The sequence below is a fragment of the Littorina saxatilis genome, linkage group LG15 (assembly GCF_037325665.1).
Source record: "Littorina saxatilis isolate snail1 linkage group LG15, US_GU_Lsax_2.0, whole genome shotgun sequence".
NCBI classification, from domain to species: domain Eukaryota; kingdom Metazoa; phylum Mollusca; class Gastropoda; order Littorinimorpha; family Littorinidae; genus Littorina; species Littorina saxatilis.
In genome coordinates, this window is record NC_090259.1 from 33881344 (window position 1) to 33909304 (window position 27961).

Below are 27961 nucleotides of genomic sequence, written 5' to 3' on the forward strand. Positions count from 1 at the left end.
CCCACGCGCACACAGAGACAAACATACACACACACACGCACACACACTCAAACACACACACACACACACACACCGTGGCACACACACACCGTACACCGTGGCACACACACAGACACACAGACATAGTGTTAGTCTGTGGCTCGGGCCAAAAAAAGGAAAAGAAAAACAAGGGATAATACAAGGAGAATATTAGTGGTATCGAAACACTGCCTTTAACGCAAATACAACTACCGACGAAAAACAACAACGGGTACAACTGGTGTCGAAACAAAATACCCGTTTTTAAACAATCATTTGTGTCGAAAAACTGGCCAACCAGGATGATAATTCTCTTCGCAGAACTCAGAAGTTCTTTCACTTTCGTAATCGCGACCCGAATGTAGTTCAAGTTCACTCCGAGTTGTTAAGTACATTTATGCGAACTCAAGCTGATAAGACTGTTAGCACACGCCACCATATGGCGGCAATCTAAGGTTAGCAAGCCGAGAGAGCACTGCCATCTCTTATCGTGTCGCTATTTGTTACTTGTGAGAGGCGGCCTGCCAAAGGGGCAACGAAAGAGTCAGTGCTCCACACACTGAGTGAGTTGTTGAGTGTCTTTGTTTCTGGTGACAGTAGGCACATCCTTTACCGTGTAAACGTTCACCTCACCATCTCTGATCTTGCCAGGCCGGCTTTTACATGGAATAAGACCATACATCCACTTGGATATGGACACGTACAAGAAATCAACACCCTGATATGTTACCGGACAGTATAGCCGGTGTCAGTCTAGCGATATTCGAGTCACAGATTGGCACTTGTATATATGATCATGTAAAGAACTTATTGCACACACACAATTCCCACTCCGCACGGATAGCAGTTCATTTTTGGTATGTGTCCAATTGGAGTGATGGTCTTATGCCATGTAAAAGCCTGGTAAAATATGAGACATAGCAGTGGAATATCTTTGCTGAGATGGTGAGTCCAAGGGAAGAATTGTGCCCTCAATGTACGTATTACGCCAACACGCAGACTCACCGACTGCGCATCATCTAAAATGAAAACAGTCGTTTTTCGCGGCCGGTATTTAGACTTGCAAAGTTACAGTTTTGTCCGAGTGGTTTTTTTTATTTAATTTTTTTTTATCAATGAGATATGTTTTACGCGCGCTTGGGAAGGTCAAAATTCTCAATATCCCACCCGGATTGAGGCTAATCTTGTTTTAGTGTTTACATGAAAGATTTAAAGATACCGTGCTCAGGCTCACCGTGGAAACCATCTTTTAAATCACCAGTAGTCACCATGTATTTGTCTATTCAGTCGATTTAAGTCTTTGATGGCGTCATATCTGGGCTTTTTCAAAAGTTAAAGGCACAGTGCAGCTCACAGCCTTCGTTTTGCGTTTTTGTTGCAGCTGAGTGCATTTACAGTTCAAAAATCCTCCTATGGTAGTAAAACAAACCCAAAACTGCTCAACGACAACATCTGTGAAGCTCGACAGTTTCTTGTTCACGCGAGTGCATAAATTAACCTAGTTATTACGTGGTGTTTGGTCGGAGTTCGATTCAACTGAGTGATTCCGGCCTCCATTTTGTTTTACACAAACTCATGATCACGTCTGACATAGTTTGCTAGTGACGTGTCTTTTTGTGCATGATGTGGTGATCTACCTGATCTAAATTTAGATCCAAAAATAGGCCAAGACCAGCCGGGTCCGAGTACGAAATTAATTCGTAAAAAAATCGCAGTTCTTGACTCTTTGGGTGCAAGTCAATGAAACTTGGTAGTTCTTCTAACGGATAACTGCCTGAGGTATGACTAAAAGCCCCAGGGGCTCCGTGCACCTGGATTTGACAAGTTCAGTACCTTTAAGGCGGAATTGTGACGACCTCATTTTTCAATCCGGAATTGATTGAACATTTGGTCAAACAATCTTTGCCTAGTCCGGACTATGGGGTTGCATTTCAGCTGCGCTTGGAAGTTCAAAAACTGAAAATTCTCAAAATTCAAATTAGGATTGACGATTTTGTTACAGATTAAAAAATAATGTCGTTGTATTCTCTATCGTTTCCTGAATCAAAAAATATATGGGGTATGCCATGTTTACGCTGGCATCTGTGATAGGGCCAGCACCTGTGCCCGTCAGTGTGTACGTGGATACTGTTGTTCGTCCACTCACACTGCGGGCAGACAACGAAGGATGCGCAGTGCATATAATTATGCATAGGAGTGGTGAGAGAGTGTATGATGCCAACGCTCGTGAGTTTGTAATAATCACAGTGCATAGTCGGGATCGACCAAGAGAGAGAGTGTGATTCAGACGCCTGTGGTTTGTGTCAGTATAACTTGACTGTTGCTTAATTTTCCGCCATAATTACGTCCAGTGTGTGTGCAGACTGCCACAATGTGAACGGAATCACGGTTCACATGAGATGGTGGAAAAGACAGAGAGTGGGAGAGCCAGGGAAAGAGAGAGACTTGAAGGGAGAGAGGGAGAGAGGGAGAGAGACAGCATGTCTGTGTCTGTGTGCGTGTGTGATACAAACGTCACTATGCGGAGCTGAAAATCTCGTTGGCTGTTTATGTAAGCATTCATCTCAGTGTGTGTGTGCGCCGCCGACTGTGCATATGTGCTATACTCCATGTCAGAGGCTCAGACTTTTCAATGGACATAATATGACCGATAAGATGTGACCGCTTCAGTTCACTGGAGACACTGGAGTACAATGACCGCTGGGAAGGTAGGCAGTGAGGTTTTGCCCGTGTGTGTCTGAGCTCTGATTAATTATGAAGTGAATCAGTGAGAGTGTGGAAATGGTTGTGCGTGTTTAATTTGTGATGATGTGCGGTCCCGCGGTTGCCAAGGTGTGTTCACGATAGCATCTCAAGAATGTTTGCCATGAATACTGTTTTGTGTCTAGCACGGTTTGAGGGACAGACAGACAGACACAAACAGACAGACACAGACAGACATATACACAGACACAGACACACAGGCAGACAGACAGACACAGACAGACAGACACAGACAGACAGACACACACACACAGACGCACAGGCAGACAGACAGACACAGACAGACACACACAGACAGACACACACACACACACTCACATACACACACACACACACACCTACACACACACACACACACACCGTGGCACACATGTGGCACACATAGCCTACACACACTCACACCAAACTACACTCACTCACATACACACACACACACACCCGCCCCACCGGCCGACACACACAAACTTGAAAAGACAAACAGACACGCACATCGTGCCATATGTGCAAGCCATTTTGAATTCAACTTTGCACTTTGCCTGTCTGTTATCGGTATGGTCTGGAGTTGTCTCACTGAAGTCTGTCACCGCCTTGGCTTGCTTGGTCTTTCATGTCTTTACACCCCCGGTATAGGGGTGTGTATAGGATTCGGTCGATGTGTTTGTTTGTTTGTTTGTGTGTTTGTGTGTTTGTGTTCGCATATAGATATCAAGAATGAACGGACCGATCGTCACCAAACTTGGTGAACAGGTTCTATACATTCCTGAGACGGTCCTTACAAAAATTGGGACCAGTCAAACACACGGTTAGGGAGTTATTGGTGGATTAAGATTCTACAAGGACTTATAGAGGGACATATTAATGGCCAAAGGGAAATAACCTTCTCAGTTGGTGGCAGTGAGAATGGTAAGGACGGGGGTGTTTTTCCTACCTCGGAGGAATTTCTTGTTCTTTCTGTCTCTCTTGTAGTCCGAGTCGACTCTGTTTGCTCATGTTTGTATGTCAGTCTTTCTGCCTGTCTGTCCGATGTGAGCCTATCTGTATGAGTTTGTCCTTTCGCCTGTCTGTCTACCGGTTTGTCTGTATTTATCTATATATAAGGTCTGCATGACCGAGTTGTGCTTGCTTGTCTGTTTGTATGCTTGTCTGCCTGCCTGTCTCCGTCTGTCCTTCTGTCTGTTTCTATCTGTCCGTGTCAGTGTCCTGCCTCGGTCTGTAGTTTTGAGTGTTTTACGTCAACACAGTGTCTCTGTAACAGTTTAGAAACTCTCAGCGACCACATTTATACATGACTACTTTCTGTTTAGATACATTTACTCCATATTGGGTGTCAGGCTGGTCCGACACAGGCAATAAACACTGTTCTGGGCGGACGCCCTTTTAAGTTTCTTTTTTCTGCGTTGGGTTTTATTTTTAATTACAGGCGCCAGAAAACTTTTGAAGCCGTGACAAGGAATACATGATTGAAGACTGTGTTGACTTACATACTTTTGACTGTTGATTCTAGCTTTTTCTGTCGTCTTTAGTGCCTGAACCTGGACAGATGCCGCATTACATTGAGAGATATGCATATACAATTCCTTTTCCAGGCGCCTGTCAGAGCGTTAAATCAGAAGCTAGTCTGTTGAAGCTACGAATGCGTATTGTCGTTTTTCTGTTGCATGTTTATAGTTAGTTACGCCGCCTTATATGGCGGTGTATAGGTTTTGCTCTGTCTGTTTGTCTGTTTGTCTGTCTGCCAAACTTAAATCATAATATTATCTCTGGTACTTATGGGTAGACTGAACTTACATTTGGTGTGTAGCTTGGAATTGGATTATCTACGGTGTATGGCAATTTAGATTCCTACCTATAGTAAAAGAGGAGATACGAGCTTTACGCGCCTTTACATAACCAGCGTCGGAATGAATCGGACTGTTTTTACATTTAGTCAAGTTTTGACTAAATTTTTTAACATAGAGGGGGGAATCGAGACGAGGGTCGTGGTCACAGGCACTCGTCACGAGCGGGTCGGGATCAAAATGGGCGGGGCCTGTGCGCTCTCAAGACTTCTACTATAAACCATAAGAAAAGACCCCCGTCCATCACAAGTGACAGCCAAGACATAGGCCACGCCCACCTCGTGACGAGTGCCTGTGGTCGTGGTGTGTGTGTGTCTGTCTGTCTGTGCGTGTGTGTGTGTGTGTGTGTGTGTGTGTGTGTGTGTGTGTGTGTGTGTGTCTGTGTGTGTGTAGAGCGATTCAGAGTAAACTACTGGACCGATCTTTATGAAATTTTTCATGAGAGTTCCTGGGTATGATATCCCCAGACACTTTTTTCATTTTTTCGATAAATGTCTTCGATGACGTCATGTCCAGCATTTTGTAAAAGTTGAGGCGGCACTGTCACACCCTCATTTTTCAATCAAATTGATTGAAATTTTGGCCAAGCAATCTTCGACGAAGGCCAGACTTTGGTATTGCATTTCAGCTTGGAGGCTTAAAAATTAATTAATGACTTTGGTCATTAAAAATCTGAAAATTGTAATTAAAATTATTTTTTATGAAACGATCCAAAATTACGTTTATCGTATTCTTCATCATTTTATGATTCCAAAAACATATAAATAAGTTATATTCGGATTAATAACAAGCTCTGAAAATTAAAAATATAAAAATTATGATTAAAATTAAATTTCCGAAATCGATTTAAAAACAATTTCATCTTATTCCTTGTCCGTTCCTGATTCCAAAAACATATAGATATGATATGTTTGGATTAAAAACACGTTTAGAGAGTTAAAAAGAATAGAGATATAGAAAAGCGTGCTACCCTCCTCAGCACAACCGCAACCGCGCTTTTCTGGATTGTTAATTTCACTGCCTTTGCCACGAGCGGTGGACAGACGATGCTGCGAGTGTACGGTCTTGCGGAAAAAATGCAATGCGTTCAGTTTCATTCTGTGAGTTCGACTGAGCTTGACTAAATGTGGTATTTTCGCCTTTATACGCGACTTGTTGTTTTTCTTCTTAGAGGGGGGAATCGAGACGAGGTCGTGGTGTATGTATGTGTGTGTGTGTGTGTGTGTGTGTGTGTGTGTGTGTGTGTGTGTGTGTGTGTGTGTGTGTGTGTAGAGCGATTGAGAGTAAACTACTGGACCGATCTTCATGAAACTTTACATGAGATTTCCTGGAAATGATATCCCCAGACACTTTTTTCATATGTTTCGATAAATGTCTTTGATGACGTCATATCCGGCTTTTTGTAAAAGTTGAGGTGGCACTGTCACATCCTCATTTTTCAATTAAATTGATTGAAATTTTGCCCAAGCAATCTTCGACGAAGACCGGACTTTGGTATTGCATTTCAGCTTGGAGTCTAAAAAATTAATTGATGAGTTTGGTCATTAAAAATCAAAAAATTGTAATTAATTTTTTTTTTATAAAACGATCCAAAAACATTTTCGTCTTATTCTTCGTCATTTTCTGATTATCATCGTAGTAGCTATTGAGACCATATTTTTTATGCTGCACTTTATTATAAATGGGTGAAAAGGATGGGTTGGGGCGGGTTGGTCAGAAGGTCAATAAATCGAATACAAAAGATTTACCTCTCTTTACAGGCTAATAAAGCCCAAAGAAATACCCTTTGGTTGTTTACTTTCGTTTACAAAAATCTTATTTCCCAGATGTTTAATTTGTGGTGGATAAAAATTGCTTGTATACATGGGTAACACTTTTCCTTCTGTTCCTTCTGGGCAGCATAATGGATACATGATACATTGACAAAAGTTATAACTGCTCGGAATATGAGTTTTTAGAACAGTGTAAAATAATGCATACAATTGTTACACACAAATACAAACATACATGGACTCACACAAATACGCACACAAAAGCACTGAAACACACACACACACACACACACACACACACACACACACACACACACTGAGTTCTGGCACACGAAGACACGAAAGTGAACGAAACAGTGACTTCCCCTTTTTTCTCGGTCCAGTAATCAAAGATTTATCTAAACAGTTCCAGACACTTGCTGGATGGAGGGTGTGAGTGTCAGTTGCGCATCTGGAGGCCATTAATCAAATCTTCGTACTCGCAGAATAATTCCTCCCGATCTTCGCATCCTTTCACTAGAAACATACCAAGAATCAACGGGTGGCAGCTTTCTTTTTGCTGAATGAACTGTGGCAGATTGACACGGTTAGGCGGCTTTAACTTGACCATAGTAATAACAACACGTTATTGTCCATACAAAATGAATACATTAAAATAGAAAAGAAAATTTGTTCAACAAAAACTTCCCAACGTTTGCTCAAAAAGAAGTCAGGCTGTTGGTTTTTACATGTGTTTGTTTGAAGAATGCTTATCCCTTGTAAAAGCCAAACATGTGGAGTGAATGACCGCTAACATTGACAACAAGGAATGCATGGTTAAGGTGCTACGTACCTCTAATTAACACGCATAAGCCTAGTTTGATTTTTCTTTTTCATGCACATGAATAATCTGAATTACAACAAAGATTCCCAAATCTGCGTTTAATGTGAAGACATTTATAAGCGCATTTAATTTTCTTCTTCTTCTGGCGCCTGTGCAATAAAAGATGCCGTGTTGGATGAAGACTGACGTACACTAAATCAGCGCGAGATGTGAACAAACACGTGACATGCCGCGCCCAAGCGAACTGTGTGACCTTTTCTGTGTTCCCGCGTACATTGAGGCTCCGTGCTGTCTCCGTTATGCAATAAGGAATAGGCCGACACACGACTTAATTAATTAATGGAGCAGTCATAGCGTTGCAGTAGTAATTTAAATTAATAACACTTTATTTGAATCAGATGAAAGCTGAAGGTGAACATCGTTTGTTCATAAGAACGACACACACACACACACACACACACACACACACACACACACACACACACACACACACACACACACACACAGCGAGCCAAACAGGTATACAAACAATCCAGGCCTGTTCCGCTCAGCGTTCAATATCTCTTCTTGTCCATTTCTGTATTTAGTTTAAATCTTCGCTGTTTGCATTTTACAAGCGGGGAATTAACCTTGACATGGTTTCATATCAGCTTGGAATGTTAAAGGTTCAATGTCGCCGTGCTCTCTTGCGTTAGTGTATACGATCGCTCTAGTTAGTTTAAACCCTTTTGCTATTGTTCTCTGCAATGTCAAGGATAGTTGTGTATTTCAGCGCAGAGGGGGAGGTAGAGAGGGCTCTTTTTACGTTTCGAGTCGTTTTTATGCTCGTGTACGTCGTTTGCATAAGACTGTCCCAGTCACTTTCAACTCTGTTGGAATTGTTGCAAGTCAGAAGGTAAGTTGTGTATTTTATTGACATTGTCGAGAGAGAGAGAGAGAGAGAGAGAGAGAGAGAGAGAGAGAGAGAGAGAGAGAGAGAGAGAGAGAGAGACTGCATGAGAGAGAGCGAGAAACTGCACGAGAGAGACTGCATGAGAAAGAGAGAGGGGGAGAGAGAGAGAGAGAGAGAGAGAGAGAGAGAGAGAGAGAGAGAGAGAGAGACTGCATGAGAGAGAGAAAGACAGAAACTGCATGAGAGAGAGAGAGAGAGAGAGAGAGAGAGAGAAAGAGAGAGAGAGACTGCACGAGAGAGAGAGAGAGAGAGAGAGAGAGAGAGAGAGAGAGAGAGAGAGAGAGAGAGACTTGCACAAAGAGTGTGTTTAACAGATCGGTGTGTTTCATTAAATGGGACAGGACCTAGTCTATCTGCTCTAGGCCTAACTGCGCAGTTTCAACCTGTTTGGGGACAAATTAATGTCTTATTACTGCCACATACTGTCGGGCCGATCTAGTTCTTTCCCTCAGTAGCATAACTGCGCATTTAAAACGCTTTTGTTCTGGATAGGAGTAATACTTTACAGGGCAAAATGCGTGTGTCGGTCCTATTCCCCCCTATATATGCCGCGATAGGGATTATGACGAGTACTTGGCCTGTTTTCCTTTCATGCAACGTAATAGCGGGCTGGGATAATCTGCAGTGCGTCGTCGGTCCTGCTGAAGTTACATATGTGAGCGGAGCCTCTGATGATGACTTGTCAGGAGAAGGGCGGCCTGGCTTGGTGTACACCTGCGCTTCAGTGTACATATTAGGTTGACGTATCTATTTTGTATCATGACGTGGCAGTGACTGACTTTGTGGCGTGCACGGTGATAAGAGCTCCTAGTCCGGCCCAAGCGAGAGAGAGAAAGAGGGGGAGCCTCGGAGAGAGAGAGTGAGTGAGAGAGAGAGAGAGACAGAGAGACAGAGAGAGAGACAGAGAGACAGAGAGAGACAGAGACAGAGACTTAGAAAGAGAGAAAGACAGAGAGAGAGACACTGGAGAGAGAGAGAGAGAGAGAGAGAGAGAGAGAGAGAGAGAGAGAGAAGACACACACAGACACAGACACAGAGAGACAGAGAGAGATATCTTCTTGTTACATATATCTGTTATGGTAAAGTAGTAGACGTGCCAGCAGGGTAGGAGTGGGGGGTGGAATTTTTTTTTTGGGGGGGGGGGTGGGAGTGGGTAGTTTTTTTTTTTTTTGGGGGGGGGGTGTTGATGCCGGGTGCCGTGCAACATAAAGATGAAGATATGTATGGAGAAACTGGTTAAAACAACACACTACTCAACACACAACGAAACAACAATGTTTGTTCATATGCGAATGAACCAACGAATAGTCCCAAGTTCAGCTGTTATGATCAGCGAACCAGTTTGAATATTGTAATTTAATTGTGTAAATAATATGTTTACAAACATGTAACAGAACCACCCAAGGAGATGTGGGCTGTAACAGATGTAGCTGCACTCGCCTTTCCTCAGCATCCACTGCGCCATCATGACCGCCTCGTGACCTCCACACTGACCCCTATGGCAAAACGGAAGTGAACACTCAGGGGCAGACAACTGCTGTTGTCATGGCCGCCGCGGAACCAGAAGGGGCTCGGCAAGAACTAGAGGTAAGCATTGACACAGACATGGTAATGTGGGTCGTTAGACATTCTGATCTGTTATACCCTTCTCCCCCTCCTCCAAATAAAAATAAAATGCAAATATAAACCACAGCAACTACCAAAACATCTGCATGACTGCCTCTTTTAAGATTTATATATAATTGATTTCCATTGAATTGAATTGAAGTGTATTATATTGTACATTTTGGGGACAAGTAAGAAGAGTTGTATTGTATTGTATTGTATTGTATTGTGTTGTGTTGTGTTGTATTGTATTGTGTTGTGTTGTATTGTATTGTATTGCATTGTTTTGTATTGTATTGTATCGTATTGTATTGTGTATCAGCAACAACAAAAACACACCACAACAACAACAACAACAACAACAACACCAACAACACCAAACCAAGACAAAAGAAAACAAGACATATCAGGTAAATCGGTAGGAGTGAACAAGCAGTATAGTTCAAGTTAGACCGGCAAAGACAGAAAGAAACAAACAAACTGGAACTCGAACAATAATAAATTACACGTTGAGTCAGCCAAGGTCGTAATGTTCCCAGATAGTTTGACAATAATATAGGCCTACACGTACAGTGCTAGGAATGTGTGGCCCTTCCCATTTTGTATGTTGACCTAGCGTGCGTCGTAAATGCAATTGTTTTAGTGAGTCAGTGTCAGTAAATTCGTAAGTAAATTGTTTTGTAGAAGAAATGATGTGTCTTTGATGTGTCTTTGATGTGTCTTATTTCAAACGGGAATCAGGAGGATAAGGATAAACACGCGAGTATAGATAACATATTTGATAATGATAATGATGTGGTGTTTTTTGGCGCAGACCCTTAAATAATCTAAACGCTTTATAATGCTGAAATACAAAATAGAACAGTTCTGTTTTCTAAACAAAAACCAGCTGGTAAAAGAGCCATATCAAAAGTGAAATATGTGCACACCTCAGTGCTTTCTTCCCACAGAGTCTTGAAGCCTTCAAGGTCGTCTACAATGGGGACAAGGTCAAGGCGTTCGTGGAGTGGGCACGAGAGCACGCGGAACGCCTGTACCCGGATGTGGGCATGCGCAGTTACGTGGTTCCGCCCCTGTTCGTGCACAAGCACAGCATGCGCTACAACCAAGCGGCGGGCGCTGAAGTCTTGCAGGACCCACAGAAGAGTTCCCCAAAGGGAGAGAAGGCACACAGTCTTGTCACCAGGACCTTCAGTGTAAGTTAACATTCAGCAGCCTGACGTTGGCTTTTTACTTATTTGATTGATCGAAAATAGAGCGTTGGCTGGCAAAGCATTTGTAGCATTTATTGATTGATAATTAGAGAGGCAAAGGTTTGAAAATAACGTGTAGCAAATATTCTTCAGTGTACGTCAAATATTTGCAGTCTGGTTTTGACTTTAAATTTCGTTTTGTTCTTTATCACGTTGTCGAAGCTGGAGCTCCAAAGCACCGCGGCGGACATTTTAGTGAAGTTGAAATCCACACCTTGCTAGAAAAAAAGAAGCAAAGCAATGAGGATCTGTTCAGCAACATCCGTTGACGGCTAAAGTTCCGCCGCAAAAGCATCCGAAAAATAACGTGCTGCCCGCCATGTTTTTTCGCCTCACGCGTGCTGCGCAAAGGTTTACGACAGGGGGGGGAGCTGTCGTAACTTTACGGTGAACGTAGCGGCGCAAGTTGCGCTACGCTCGCGTCATGCCCACCACGATTTCATCTTATAGCTTACGGTGTCCGTAGACTGCGCATATGCGTAAAGCCGCTACGTAGCCGACAAGACCTCGGCCACAGGTCTTTCCAACACAGTTGCACAACACAATGAATAAAGCATCAAAAAACATCTTTTGCTCTATTTGCTCTGCTCTGCTCTGACCTAACCTTACATTATCTTATTTAATCTTATCTTTTCTTACCTTGTCTTGTCTTATCTAAGCTTAGCTTAGCTTAGCTTAGCTTAGCTCAGCTCAGCTCAGCTCAGCTTATCTGATCTGATCTGATCTGATCTCACCGTACCCTTTACCTTACCTTACCTTACCTTACCTTACCTTACCTTACCTTACCTTACCTTACCTTACCTTACCTTATCCTCCCCACACAGCTGCTGAGCCCCCGACTGACGCACCCCCTGTTCGTGATCAGCGGGCTGGAGTACGACAACATGCTCAGGTGGGTGCGCCACCACCCCCACCTCTCACCCGCCCTGCCCGATGACGTGGAGAACAGGGGGGACATTGACATCATGCTCCTGCACCCCGCTCACGGCGTCGTCTTCATACAGGTGAGTCTGGCGTGTGAACCTCTCTTATGACGTCAAGTTCATACAGGTGAATCTGGCGTGTGAACCTCTCTTATGACGTCAAGTTCATACAGGTGAGTCTGGCGTGTGAACCTCTCTTAAGTTCATACAGGTGAGTCTGGCGTGTGAACCTCTCTTATGACGTCAAGTTCATACAGGTGAGTCTGGCGTGTGAACCTCTCTTATGACGTCAAGTTCATACAGGTGAGTCTGGCGTGTGTACCTCTCTTATGACGCCATGATCATACAGGTGAGTCTCGCGTGTGTACCTCGCTTATGACGTCATGATAATACAGATAAGTCTGGCGTGTGTACCTCTCTTTTGACGTCATGTTCATACATGTGAGTCTCGCGTGTGTACCTCTCTTATGACGTCATGATCATACAGGTGAGTCTGGCGTGTGTACCTCTCTTATGACGTCATGTTCATACAGGTGAGTCTGGCGTGTCCGACTGTCTTATGACGTCATGATCATACAGGTGAGTCTGGCGTGTGTACCTCTCTTATGACGTCATGATCATACATGTGAGTCTCGCGTGTGTACCTCTCTTATGACGTCATGTTCTTAAGGTGAATCTCGCGTGTCAACCTGTCTTATGACGTCATGTTCATACAGGTGATCGAGTCTTGGTGTGTACCTCTCTTATGACGTCATGTTCATACAGGTGAGTCAGGCGTGTGTACCTCTCTTATGACGTCATGTTCATACAGGTGAGTCTCGCGTGTTTACCTCTCTTATGACGTCATGTTCATACAGGTGAGTCTGGCGTGTCCGCCTGTCTTATGACGTCATGATCATACAGGTGAATTTGGCGTGTCCACCTGTCCTGAGACGTCATGTTCATACAGGTGAGTCTGGCGTGTCCGACTGTCTTATGACGTCGTGATCATACAGGTGAGTCTCGCGTGTGTTCCTGTTTTATGACGTCATGATCATACAAGTGAGTCTGGCTTGTCCGACTGTCTTATGACGTCATGTTCATACAGGTGAGTCTTGCTTGTCCACTTGCCTTATGGTGTTATGTTTATACATGTGTGTGATCTTTAAGGAGTGGAATGTGAGTGGCATTGGCATCCTGATCCAGCTCCTCGCCCACACTGTCATCTTTATACGAATGATTCATCACCAAGCTTGAAAGATGGACTGGGAAGGGTACAACGACGTCTTGCTTGTGCAACCAATATCACGGTTGTATTTCCCCCTGGCTAGGTGAAGGCAGTTGGGGACAATGCCGCCAGACTTTTAATTTCATTGTGTGTGTGTACATACATCTGACTGTATTTCCCCCTGGCCAGGTGAAGGCAGTGGGGGACAACGCCGAGTCGCGGACGGAGGCGGAGGTTCACAAGCGGATCGTGCTGGGCGGCAAGCAGCTGAGGAAGGACGAGAACATTCTGCGCTGGGTGCTGCACGACATGCCGGAAACCCCTTCCTGTCACGTCACCCGCGTGGTGGCGCTGCCCAACTTGACGCACCAGGAAATAGCCTCGTTCTGGCCGCCCGCCGACCTGGACCCATCTTCAGAAGAGGCTGAACATGTAAGACACTTGTGACCAATTTGTAGTTCTAAGGGACCATCTGCAACAAAAAGACTTCTGATGCTTCAGTCTTCAAGAATCAAGTGAAACGTTAATTTGTAGGAATACAGAACACAGCCATTCTCGTGGTTTGGCCAGTTGCGTCGTGTTGGCATGTACAGCATTTTGACACCTGTCATTGGTGTTTTTTTAAGACAAAAAGTCATGTGTTCTATTTTCTCATGTGAATCCTTTTTTCACAGTAGATTAAGGGACTTATTGAAAACCCACAGATGGTATGAACTTTAGTGTGAATGTGTGTGTGTGTGTGTGTGTGTGTGTGTGTGTGTGTGTGTGTGTGTGTGTGTGTGTGCGTGTGTGTATATATATGTATATATGTATGTGTGTGTGTGTGTGTGTGTGTGTGTGTATGTGTGTGTGTGTGTGTGTGTGTGTGTGTGTGTGTGTGAGAGGATGGGATTGGGGTGGGGGTGGCGGTGTGGTTGGTGGAGACAAATAGCAACTGATTGCTTCAGTACTACGTATGAGAAGAATGCGGAAAACCTGCATAGTTAGGAGACACCTGGATTCTAATAACTTCAGAAGTAAGATGATATACTCATGTTGGATTTTCAGTTTAGACTACTTCATTCTGCATGCCAAGTTGAACAAAACAAGTAGAATTTGTTGAAGGAAAACCTTACCTTGCTTACAACAAAAGTTGAAGATACGAGGCGTTGAACGGCTGGCTATCTTTACATTTCAGACAAAGGGTGTTGTATTCCTGTGCAAAGACGACCTTCCTCTTCCCAGAGATCCTGCAACACCGGAAGCTGACATGGAGGTGACGTCACTGATGACGTGGTGGAATAAATACGTTGCTGGAATTGATGGGAAGTTGTCGACGTCATTCATGAAGGATCTTGTAAGTAGGTAAGTACTTTTCGTAATATGACGTTTCCTAAGTTATGTTTTTTACATTAAGTAAAGTTTTGATAAAATGTTTTAATAAAGACTGGGAATGGAGACGAGAGTGGTGGTGTATGTGACACATTATGTCTGTCTGTGTCAGTCTGTCTGTGTGAGTGTGTGTGTGTGTGTGTGTGTGTGTGTGTGTGTGTGTGTGTGTGTACTTTATTCGTATTAAACTGTGTATGTTAAAATAGACACGTGCTTGAAGTGTAGGGGCCACAGTCTGTCCATGAGAGCATGGTGAAGTATGCATGGAATACGAGGTGTAAATATGTGTCCATTTTCAGGAGATAAATAATGTGTTTCTGTATACTATGTATCACTATATCCTGAATAAACTTTGCTGATACATGTATGTCTGTCTGTCTGTCTGTCTGTCTGTCTGTCTGTCGTCTGTCTGTCTGTCTGTCTGTCTGTCTGTCTGTCTGTCTGTCTGTGTCCGAGCAGAGCGATTACCAGAAGACTACTCGACATATTTTCATGAAACTTTAGGTACAAATTCTTCCAGAGGATACCCCAGACAAGTTTGTTTTAAACATTTTATAAATGTCTTTGATGACGTCATATCCGGTTTTTTAGTCTGTTTAATCTTAATAAAAACTAATTAATGACTTCGATCATTAAAGTCATAATAAATTCAACTTGGTAAGTTTACCATGTAATTTAACGTGTGAGTGAACTGACTGAAAATGCGTATGATTGCTAACAACTTTGGCACAACAGATACGTGGGCATGCTGTCAGCAGTGGAGGTGTACACAGGTAACAACCTGCGCAAAGAAGTGCGTGTGACGTCAGACGCCGTTGACGTGTGCAGCATGATGTTTCGACGTATCCTGCTTAACGAGCACCAGGTAGGTAGACATCTTCAAAAGTTGATGGTCTTCTTGCTGCTAGCTTTCCGCTGTGAGGGAGCAACCCGAATTTACCAGCAATGGGATGATAAAGAAATTGAAATTGAAATTAGAAAACAAAACAATATTCAAATACAGCATCGTGACAAAGGTACAGATGTGATGTTGGGAACCCTACTCAAGCATAGTCTTTTAATAGCGGACCATTTTAAGTTGGACAAAGCAGAAATAAACACAAAGTGAATTTGGAAATGTCGATACCAAGCGAAGATTAAACACAAAGAAAGGCTGCATTCAAGAGAGAGAAATGAAGAAGAAGACGAAGACGTGAGGCACGACTCTTTCAGAAAAGCAAACCAGATGACACACTTCGTTTTTGAATGGCTGGTGTTCATGCTACGTACGTTATGTCACTGTGGATTCATTCTTTTTGTGGATGGTTCTGGCGATCATGTTGTTCATGTTAACGGCATTTTCCAGTACACTTTCAATGCGGTCGCAGTTATTATACATGTAGATATAAACTGACTCCTAATACTCGCCGTTGTTAAAACAACCATATCGTTAGTTGATTTTTTGTTTGTATGTTAATGGCAGTGAGAGTGAATGTAATGCGGTATTTTTTTTCCAAATTAGTTACTCCCTTGGTCCGTTAACAGTGCATTTAACCAGTGCAGAAGTTCAGCTTTTGATAATAGTTGTGTTGTTTACTATTTCAGTTGCACATTTTGTCAGCGAATTGCCAAAGACGATATCTGAGTGGACCGCCGGGATCAGGGAAGACTGTCATTCTGGTTCTGCGCGCTCGCCAGTTTGTACGACAGGGAGGTCACGTGATCATCATCAATATGTATAGAGGCGCGGCGGGGCGTGCCATTGGTCATTTCATCAGAGAGAGTGTGGCTCGCTTTCGTGTGCCTCTGGGAAAGGGCAAGGTAATGGAAATCCCCTTTATTCCTTTTTGTTCAAACGCTGGGAAATAACGATGAAAAAGTCATGTCTGGTTTTGTACTTCTACATTATAGTGATTTTGGGGTATATTTTTTAACGAAAAGGGCAAATGCAGTGTCATGAAATAAGAAAATTCAATATTATAAAAAAGTTGGCTCCATGGTTTTTCAAAAGTAAGTCTGTTCATCACTCACTTTGTGTACTGCATTGAATACCCTGTTACTGTTCACACAGGCTAGATCGAAAGGGAAGAAGAAGAAAGGGGAGGAGCGACACGCAGCAGAAGACACGCCCCAGTCAGCAGAAAAAGCCAAAGAGATTCAACCTTCCTCAGAAAGACCAAACAGCGCATCTCCTTCTACTGAACGACGTATCACCACACCTAGCAAAGATCCACACCCTTCCCTGCAACCAAGAAGAAGACTGGACACTCCCCCGTCGCAATCTAAATCCTTCGACACTTCTCCCCGAGCAAGGAAGAGGCTCCACACCGCTCCGTCGCTGTCGAGACCAGTCGACCCCCTCCCGCCCGCAAGACAACGTTTGGATACTGCCCCATCACAGTCCAAGGCGGAAAAGAAGAAACAGGCTTCCAAGAAAAAGCAAGGCAGACCAGAGGTGTCGACGAAACTGGAGGACACACCCACGTCACCGAGGAAAGACCTAGGAACGCCCCCCTCGTCGAGAAAAGCTCACGGGTCGCCGACAGCAAACAGGAAAGCCCAGGAAACGGAGATGGACTTCTCCGACCGCGTTAACTCCGTCGACGTCGACATAGACCGGCCTTCGTTCAACAAGGAAGAATTCGAGGCCGAAATCCGTCACTGGTTGCCCGATGACGTCAAACCGGATGACGTCATGTTCGTGGTGGACGAGATCTACGTCAAGGAGTACTGGAGCGACGTGCTGGACGTGCTGAACGAAGGGTTCCCGGGCTGCCACATTTGGTGTGCGGGGCTCTACAGCCGCAACCCGCCGGGGTTCGAACAGGCGGACCTGCTCCACGTGCTGCGCTGCCCTCCCTTGGTGCAGAAAGTGCTGCACGCCGTGGACTGGGACGAGCGGAGGATGACCCGCTACAGACTCAACACCGACTCGTCTGGTGTCTACACGCCGGGCCTGACGCCTCTCTCTGTGCGTCACCAGGTACGTCACACGCTGGAAGAGCTTCTGTCACATTGTAAATAATGTGTTTCAATTTAAAGTGTATTTTAAGGGAACGCTGCCAAGTTGAGAGGATGAACCCGCTGCGTTAACACATCATGTGCCATTGTTGTTCTGTTAAAATCTTGCCTGAATTTTAGAAACTGTATAGTAGACCAAAGTCGCTGATCCCATTTTAAATAATTATTAACTGCTTGTTTCACGTGCTTGAAAGTAATTTCTGCCACGTTTACTCTCATGGCTTCTTAATTTTTCACTTGTTACTTTTTACAGGTGCTGAAAAACTGGTGAAGCATAAGTAACCCTTACTCACTTTGATCTTTGGCTATGACCGCTTTCCCTCCCCTTGGTACCTGGCCTTCCGCCTGACAGCACCTGCAAAACATGAATCTTGTTATTTCTGTCTGGTGTCTAGAACATAGCGAACGCTGTGTGCCGCTCGGTTGACCTTGCTTCTCAGGGTGACCAAGCGTCTGTCAGTGTCAGTGCGCGTAAGACGGACAGCACGTGTTAAAAAATGTCTTCCCTCTTTCCACGGTCACTCCCAGGTGTTCATCACAGAGTGTAAGCTGACTTTGCTGCTGACCACTTGCCGTAAGAGTGAGAGCAAGTGCAAGACATACATTCTTGTCTTAAAAACAACAGCATTTTTCTTCAATCTTTCCCCAGAGCCACCCCCAGGTGTCCATCACAGAGTGCACGCTATGTGCCGATCAGCTGACCTCGCTACTGACCGAGGGTCTGTCGCTGACCCCTGGCGCGTCACGCGAGTCCGGCAGCCTGCTGTGCAGCGATGTGGTGATACTGGTCAACATCCCTCGTCACCTGTACGAGCCCGATGCGCGGGGCTTTCTGGACACGACAAGAGAGGACTTCAACCACTACATGGCGTACCTCACCACCTGCCCCTTGATTGTCGCTCTGCGTCAGGCTGGTTTACCTGTCAAGGTGTGTGTTGGCTAGGGTGGGGTGTGCATCTTGGTGGTATGCGTTTGGTGGGTGATAATGTTGATGATTATGATGCTGATGCTGATGACGACAACGACAATGATGATGACAATGACAATGATGATGATGATGATGATGATGATGACGACGAAGAGGAGGACGTCGACGATGATGATGACGATGATGATGATGATGATGATGGTGATGGTGATGGCACTGATGGTACATGTAGTAGTGGTGGTGGTGCTGGTGGTATCAATATCTGATGCTGAGTACATATGTAGCTCAGACCTTCTACCTTTCTTGGAATAGTCTTCACGCCTCTATTGTGTTTAACGAAAATCTATGGCATGCCTGCATGGGTTATGATCTGAGTGCAAAGTCCTCACCACTTCTTCATTACCGTTGTTCGTGGTTTGATGGTCTCCATTTTTACGTCGTAGTTTTAGCAGGGATAGATTGTCAGCTTAAATTCTTCATCTTTGAGTAATAAAATTCGTTCGTTTCTTCGCACCCGCAGGTTATCGAGGATCTGCCGTGCTGGAGCCTGTATGACCTGGAGCTGAAGCAAGACGTGCTGGCGGCCTGGTGCTACGCTTACCAGGGCCTGGAGAACAAGGTGGTCGTCTACCTGCCCGGGGACACGCCCTGGCTACCCGACCCCCACGTCAGGGAGATCCCAGCCCCAGGGCTCCGCTCCGTCCCCAGAGACCAACCCAAAGTGTGGGAACCCACCACGCTGCACAACCTGATGTCGGTACAGGGAGTGAAATCTGGGGCGTTGTGTGAGCTTGCTACCACTTCTACCACTGAGAGAATTGTGTCCGGTCCTCATGTGAATACTACTACTGCTGCTGCTGCTGCTCCTCCTGCTGCTGCTGCTGCTGCTGCGAGAGCACTGAGCACCTCTAATGTGAGAAGTCCAAGGACTGACTCAGTGCCTGACGATGTTGAACGAGCGCTGTCAACAAAGACGCCCTCAGAACTGAACATCCCTGAGCGAACAGTGTCCATCCCTAGTGTCTGTCCTCCGCAACCTGATTATGAGTTAGGCTTGGGTGAACAGGGAACATTAAACCAGGCGGTCTCGGGGCTGAACATTGGGGAGGGAACGACAAGCCGTGTTTGTGTAAATCAGAATACTGAAGGTTCAGACCAGACAACATCCAACCACAGAAGCCCAGAATCTTGTGGCGATCCAACGACGCCTGCAAAGACGGGGGATGGGTCACGGTCGAGGTCAGGCGTTGACCTTTCCGACTTGTGGTGGCGGGAGGAGGACGTGAGGCGGTACAGTAACTGGGACAAGTCCAACCTGTTTGTGGCGGGCTCTCGCTGTCTGTCACAACTCATCATGCTCGTTCCTTGAGTCAACCACTCCTACCCCAACCCGCCTGCACGAGCATAATACACTTGGGTTTCAGGGGTAGTGTGCACGAAATAGTGAACCACTCCTACCCCCAACCCGCTTGCACATGCATAATGCACATGGATGTCAGGGGTAGTGTGCACGAAATAGTGAACCACTCCTACCCCCAACCCGCCTGCTCGAGCATGATGCACATGGGTTTCAGGGGTAGTATGCACAAAATAGTGTTTAACTGGAAGGGAACCAAGCACTAGTAAAAATCGCAAACAAACCACAATTTCAACCGAACCTACACAGCGCTTAGGACCCACTGAGTTCTGGCACTTTCTCGTCCACACCACCACTGGACGCTGGGAGAGAGATAGTTAAGGGGGCTGTGACAACTGCATGGCTGACATCACCAGTCCAACTGTTTGTTGAGAGGTTCTGCTGTCTGTGACAGTCTAGCATGCACCGGTACGCTTTCATTACTCAATGGCAATTATTAGATTCTAGTCATGGCTATTCTGCAGTATATCCTGATTTAATTAAGCTTGACTATTCGCTGCAAATGGCTGCCATTTCCAACCCACATTATGTCCACAATGTATATATATATCGCACGAAACTTCTTCGAGGAAGGGTTATTTAGCATGCCCTGAAAATAGGTCGCAGGAGGCTCGTCACCCGCGTCTTCTTTAACTGTGTTGTCTCGCAGTGCTCGCGCGCAGAGGGCTGTGTGCAAAGCGTTGTACTCAAACAGCCTTGTGGCGCTATATCCGACAATGGCACAAATATGTTCAAATGACACAATATGTTCGTCTATCCATACATCACGTACACAATTCACACCGGCTTCAATCCATTTATCAAAACACAACACATTCTTTCTAAAAAATAATATCTGCATTATTCCACAAACATTGATCAAAAATACTTTCTTTTTGAACAAAATATCTGTTCTCAATCCATATTTTTAAAACTTGTTGCCAAAATTTTTATTTAACTCTGGTCAGATTAATAAACTGTTTCGGTTTGGCAGTTGATTTAAAGCAACACAGCTGGCTTCCAAGAACCTCATAATAATGTCTTGGAATAAATTGCCAATTTGCAAAATCTGTTTGTTGTAACCTGGCTGCCCAACATAACAAAAAGGATGTCTGCATATCATGCATATTTATCATGTTAATACCGCCTATTTCTATTTTATTACATACAACTGTTCGTTTCACCTTTTCAAAAGCTTTACTATTTGAGTATTTCCGTTTCCACAAAAATCTAAAAAGGATAGTATTTAATCTATCAAGCACTTTTGTCGGTGCAGAGAGTGCCTGCAAAACATATACAAACTGGGATATCAAAAAAGTTTTAATTATAGACAATTTACCACTTATGCTTAAATTCCGTTTTGACCACATTCCAACAATTCTTTCAATTCTATCAAACCGTACTGACCAATTCTCTTCAATGTCAGAAGCACCGATATCGTTTCTAAAGATTATACCCAAAATTTTCAACTGTTTTTTCCATCTTATATTACAGTATTGCTCAAGACTGTTCTTCATGGATCCTAGCCACATTGCCTCTGTTTTATTTTCATTCCGATGTAAATTTGAAATACATGAAAACTGTTTTACTATTAACAGTGCTTGTTGGAGATCGTGTTTATCTTTAAGGAACATTGTTACGTCGTCTGCATACATTGCCAATTTTAAAATATATTCCACATTGGTTTTTGAATGAAATGACGGGAATTTTAATCCTTTTATATTCGGGTCACTGCGTATCTTAATGGCTAAAAGTTCAAGGCCAAGGACAAAGGCCATCGGTGAAAAATTACACCCCTGACGAATTCCGGTCAATACGTCGAATTCCTCAGAGATCCATCCCATGTAATTGATGCAACTTGTGGTATTATTCGTTAACATTTTTACGGAATTCAAAAAGTTATCACCGAAACCAAATTTTCTAAATGCCCAATATATATAATCTTTGGAAATTTTGTCAAAAGCACGTGAAAAATCAAGGGCAAGTAAAATGCCTGGTTCAGTTTTCTGATTCATAAAATCTGTTACGTCATCAATCAATCGAATAACATCGCTTGATTTTCTCCCTTTAATAAAACCGACTTGATCTTCTGAAATAATATCAGTAATGACAGATGCGAGGCGAATTGCTAAACACTTTGCAAATATTTTATAGTCAGTATTTGTTAGCGAAATTGGTCTCCAATTAATTAGGCTGTCCTGTGGTAAGTCTTTTCCTTTGTGGAGTAAGGAAATAACTGCTCTTTTTTCTGTAGTCGACATCTCACCGACTTGAAAGGATGTTTGTAGAGAATTGAAAACCATCGTCTTTAGGCTCGGCCAAAACAACGTCACGAAACTAGCTGTAAGCCCGTCCAAACCTGGTGATGATCCGTTCCTTAATAACTGTAATGCTCTGCCAATTTCTTCAATAGTAAATTCACGGTCCATGTCAACTTTCTGTTCTTGTGTTAACTGTGGGATATTCAATCCATCAACTTCACGTTCAGCTTTATTTTCGTCTAAATCAATATTTTTTCCAAATACATCGTGGTAAAATTTTGTTTGCTCTTTCATTATTTTTTCTTGTGATGTAATCATATTCCCGGAATCATCCATTAATTTGTCCATTATCTTATAACGTTTGCTCTTACCTTTTCAAGATTCAAGAAGTAGCGAGTGTTTTTCTCACCCAGTTCAATAAATCTTTCTCGAGATCTTACTTGTGCACTCTTTGCTTCTTGAATATTGAATATTTCAAGTTTGTGCTTGAAATTTTCTCTTTGTATTAACAAATCCTGATTTTTTTGTATCAATTGACAATTTCTTATCTGTTTCGTTAAGTTGCTTTTGCAACATAGATTTATTATCAATGCTTATGTTTATTTTTACTAAATCGTATGCAGAATTCCCTTATCTGAATTTTACAGAAATCCCATTTGTCGTGGGGGTTGTCCTCGGAATGATCATTCATATATTGTTCCCAAAACACATTCATTTTGTCAACAAACTGAGAATCACGCAAAAGGCTGTCTGCAATAATGGTAAGCTATGGGAACGTTTGATTGATGACAAAACAAAACATTACAATCACGGTACTTCCACCCAAAGGGTCTTTAAAGCGGACAGACAGACAAACACTTACGATACAGAATTTTCTACCTAGCATAGAAAATCTTCCATGTCGCTCGCAAGAACGATGGCAAGTCAATCAAGTAGGACCAACCTTGTGGGACACGGTATTAATGACATCCGACACAGACACATGCACAGCCTGGCGGTGACCTTACTATCCAATTTCTTCTGTTGATATGAAGGAGTCACTGAGACAGACTTCTTTTTTGAAATTCTTTGTCAGTTCCTCGGAGAAGTGACACATTGTTTACGTGACGTATTATGACATCTTCTCCAACTTGTTTCGCTTTTGACGTCAGAGATGTCACTTTGGAATACAGCGTCAAGAAGAGAAGTCTTGGTTTGTTCAGTCGGTATCGTTTGTCATTAAAAGCACATACCTTCCCGTGTAAACGATTTAGGTCCCCGTGTTAGTGCTAGCCAGGCTTTTACACGGGAAAAGTACCATTCTTCCATTTAAACACATACCAACAATCAAGTGCTTTGAACATTTCTGTGTAGAGTGAGGAATTTTTAGATGAATTTGTTTCTTGACTGACAATAACATCATTATCTCATGTAAAAAGCATGTGCAGATCTTAGATAGTCAGCAGAGCTGTTTTCATGTGAAGGAGTGTACATGAATTAACTTGCTCTTACTTTTCGCCTCAAATTGATAACATTCCACTTGTATAATCCCCGTGTTGTTAAAATGCTGCAACTTGGGTACATTCTTGAAGGCGTTGAAACATTAAAGATGTTCTCCACATCCAAAAGATAAAATCAGTTTTGATTTATTCTAACATGTTTATATATATATATATATGACTCTCTAAGTAAACTTCAGTTCATATCATGAAACATCGTATTTCGGTGAGATTGTTATGCATTTATAAAGTGACCTGATAAGTTTTTACTTTATTTTGTACTGTTTACCTTATTATTTCAGTAAACGACCAGATTATCTGAACTCTTTTTGAATTGCAAAATGACTACTTGTACTGGCTGAATATTGCCATTATGGTCAGACTTTCTAATCATATCGTATTCCGTTTGTGCATACTGAAAGTTTACATAACAATGAGATTTATGTGCTGAATGATATCCTTTGTAATCAAAACTGATTATGGTTATGGTATAATTATGGTATACATTATAGAACATGTTAAATTCTTTACTTAATGATCGGTACTAATGACTACGCTATTCTCAGTCTTGTTTAAAATGTGATCATTTTTTGTACAAAGAACTGTTTTTGGTTGCTGCATGGTCCGTGATTGACTCGAAATGTAGGTCTCGATTCAAGGCCAGATTTGTGTGGGCACTTTACGATGAATTTGATGTTGTCACATGTGGTATGTACAGATGAATTTGGTATTACCAGTAACAGACCATTATGTTGTTCCTCGATGGTGACCGTCTGCGTACTCCCGTTCAAATTCGCAGGTGCTCACACTGTCCAGCATAGTCTAGCAAACGACTGATTAGTCTGGGGACTCGTGGCAGGATACTGCATATCATTGAACAAAGCACCAAAATTGGCATACATATACCTTTTTACATTCTCTATCGAATAAGAGGATGACACAACTGATCGGAAAAGGTCATGACCTTCAAACCTATACTCTTCATAAAAAGAAACGCATCATTTCTAAAAGTCTCTATACTGCCAGTTTCTGTCAGAATCAGGTTTGCAAAATGAGAAAAAGAAAGCCCTTTAGTATTCCTAATGGCATGAGAGGATGACAATTTGATTAAATCATCACGATTATACTCGTCATAAAAAATAAAGCATCATTTCCTAAAATCGCACACAAAATTAGCAAGTTAGTAAAAGTGCAAAACAGAGCAAGAACACATCCTTTTTAGTATCCCCTGCGACAATTAAACACACAAAAGCACGCAGTCTCATGTTCACAGTGAAAGAAATACATCTTTCACCAAATTGTAAACTCGGTTTCGGGGCGCGTGTTGTTCGTTTAACTCGCGAAAAGGGAAACGATGCCTACGCGACATCTTCTCAAACTTTCGCAAAACAGCAATGTTTGATGGATCCATATCTGCTTATCAGAGTAAACAATGTATCCATTGGAAAGGTAACAAGATCACTAAATCGCTTGACACGCATTTTGAGTGATCATGAGCTTGATATCACTTACCTTACTTTCCCGCAAACAACAATACAGAACTTCCGTCTATCTCGATGTTTATCAGGCCTGGATGTCACTTCTGTAGCATGAGCCGCCACAGGAGCACATGACTTCCTTCTGCCTTGTTCTGAGGTATTAAAGAAGGCCAGTATATACATATATGGCCAGCGGCTATGTCAACCACTGGGTGGCCGAGTGGTAACGCACTTGCGCTCGGAAGCGAGAGGTTGCGAGTTCGACCCTGGGTCAGGGCGTTAGCAATTTTCTCCCCCCTTTCCTAACCTAGGTGGTGGGTTCAAGTGCTAGTCTTTCGGATGAGACGAAAAACCGAGGTCCCTTCATGTACACTACATTGGGGTGTGCACGTTAAAGATCCCACGATTGACAAAAGGGTCTTTCCTGGCAAAATTGCATAGGCATAGATAAAAATGTCCATCAAAATACCCGTGTGACTTGGAATAATAGGTCGTGAAAAGTAGGATATGCGCCGAAATGGCTGCGATCTGCTGGCCGATGTGAATGCGTGATGTATTGTGTAAAAAAATTCCATTTAGCTGCTACGATACTCAATAAAAATTGAATTGAAATTGCTGCTTTGCTGTAGCGCGGCTGGCGACTGAGTGACCTACAACTAACCCTCAGTTCCCTCCAGTTCCAGAGTTTCACCCTCCCTTCCTCAGTGACTACTTTCTCACGCCCACGCATACCCACCATCCGCACTCTACCTGCCCTCCCCTCCCCGCCGCTACCCCTGCTAGCCGTCAACTGTCAGATTTCCTAATTCTTCCGTTCCCATCCCTCTGCCCTAGATCTTACCCCCCCCCCCCCTCCTCTGACCGTGAGAACTCTTACAGCTAAACTGCAATTTTACAAATTTTCACCTCACACGGCATAAATAAATCCCTGCACCTTGAATATGTGCGCGATATAAATTGCATAAAAAAAATAAAAAAACAAATAAAAATAAAAAATAAAACAGTAAATCCCTGCGCTTAGAACTGTACCCACGGAATACGCGCGATATAAGCCTCATATTGATTGATTGATTGAATGACAGACGTTCGGCTCTCCTGCCAGGAAGCCAAACTGCTGCTAGCCAAGCTAAAAAGAGAGGAAAGAGAGCAGACTCTGTCACAAACATGTGAAGAGAGAGGATGGATACACCTCCCCTACAATAGGAAAGGGCACCACCTCCCACTACCCCCGAGACCCATGAGCCTGTTGCGTCGCTTGCGCACGGTCAGCAGCCGCATCTACTGGGACAAGGCAGTCTGTCAGTGTGGCAAGACTGGACACCTCAAACACGTGTTTGAAGGTTGTGACACTCTCAAGGAAGAGATGGCTAGTCTCATCCGCTACAGAGGGGAGAATGCCCTTAGTCTGGGAGACTTTCTCCGCCCACACCCATCCTTCGGAGAGATACCGATGATGGTCTTGGTCACCAATCTGTTCACCTCAACTGTTGCGAGCTGGTTCTAGTGTGCTTGCAGCAGACCCAGCACAGCACAGATCCACAGACACACATTTTGTAGTCCTGGCATCCTGAAAGGCAGAGGCAGAGGCCCCAACCTACAGGTTTGCTTCCATACCAAAAACGCCTCCTGAGAGACGGGAACTTGGGAGCAGATGCAACAGCTCCGCTTGAACCTCAGAAACCAAATGTGCCTCCATACACACAGATCCCTTAGACGGCCGAGGCTGTGGCCTCTAAGGTTCTCTTGTACCAAACCGCCTCCTGACTCTGCATCAGATTGCTTGCGCTGGCATCTGCTTACATAAACCCACATTAAGTCACCACCGAGTGGTAGACACAGACGACATTTGGTAGCACTGACTGCCAGCTCCACGGTAATGCGTACCCCTAGCGCGGCTCTGCTTGGGTGGGAATGTTCTGAGCAAAACACTATGTGTTACTCCATACCCCCCGCCCTCCATGGAACTTCTTGACCCCAACATATTGGGTGGGGAGTTTGCCCAGTCGGTAGAGGCGCTGTAACCATTTCAGCACTGACCCAAGACGACCCAACCCGGTCCCTAGCTCATTTCAGGTCTCCTCTAGCAGCCGGCAGCCAGCGGTCTACAACCCCCCCCCCCCCTGCATTTTTATTTTTTATTTTCATACAAAGGCCGATTTTCCGTGTAACATGCCCCTAATGGCTTTGCCGTGAGGGCGTAAAACTTACATTTTCTCTTTCTGGCCAGTGGTGTTTCCCTCGACGTTGAGTGAAATGACCTTGAAGATGTGGGTCGTTTACTTCTCTTGTCTCCTTTCCTTGTGTTGAACATCAGAACTTCGGAAACTGACGACACTGACTTCTGCTTGTTGCTGATCTCCGTCAAAGTCGAACCAGACACGTTTCCATGCATTATCATACCTTTGAGTGCACGCAGACTTTCGGGAACAACGTCTGCTGAGGCCTTAACAGTACTGTCAAAACAATAGTCTTTGGAAAGGATATCTTTACGGACAATCTGTGCGGCACGTGCAAGATGAAATGCGTCATCATCTAATGTTCTTGCAAAATTCAGCAAACTGCTGACGTCTGTATCGAAAATAAGGACAGTTTCTTTACCTTGCCTTTGAGCTTGCAGATTTGGCACCATATGAAGAAGTCTTTCTTTGAGTCTTGTTGTATGAACCTTTTTGTTATATGAACAGTCCAGCTCACGAAACTGGCTGTCATACACTTTGCACAGTTCAGACATTTTGAACAGTGACATGGACTTGCTTTCTCTCTCTTCTTCAATGAAAGAAAGGAGTTGACTTAACACTGTTAACTCATTTTGTTCGTGTGCGTCATTAATTCCCCGTTCTGCTAAGGCTTTTTTTTAGATTTATTGTACAAAGTCAACTTGCAAGATGAATGATT

At 43.7% G+C, this 27961-nt stretch overlaps 1 protein-coding gene across 1 annotated transcript; it reads left to right on the forward strand.

Annotated features, from left to right (window-relative positions):
* The first annotated feature begins 2380 nt into the window (after window positions 1–2380).
* Window positions 2381–25682, forward strand: LOC138949136 (uncharacterized). The gene is made up of 11 exons (XM_070320898.1): window positions 2381–2726; window positions 9561–9753; window positions 10722–10967; window positions 11849–12028; window positions 13344–13586; window positions 14332–14498; window positions 15261–15390; window positions 16110–16325; window positions 16576–17487; window positions 18175–18453; window positions 18974–25682. The coding sequence occupies exons 2-11, from the start codon at window positions 9712–9714 to the stop codon at window positions 19820–19822; spliced, it is 3264 nt and encodes a 1087-aa protein (XP_070176999.1). The 5' UTR covers window positions 2381–2726; window positions 9561–9711; the 3' UTR covers window positions 19823–25682.
* The last annotated feature ends 2279 nt before the right edge of the window (window positions 25683–27961 follow it).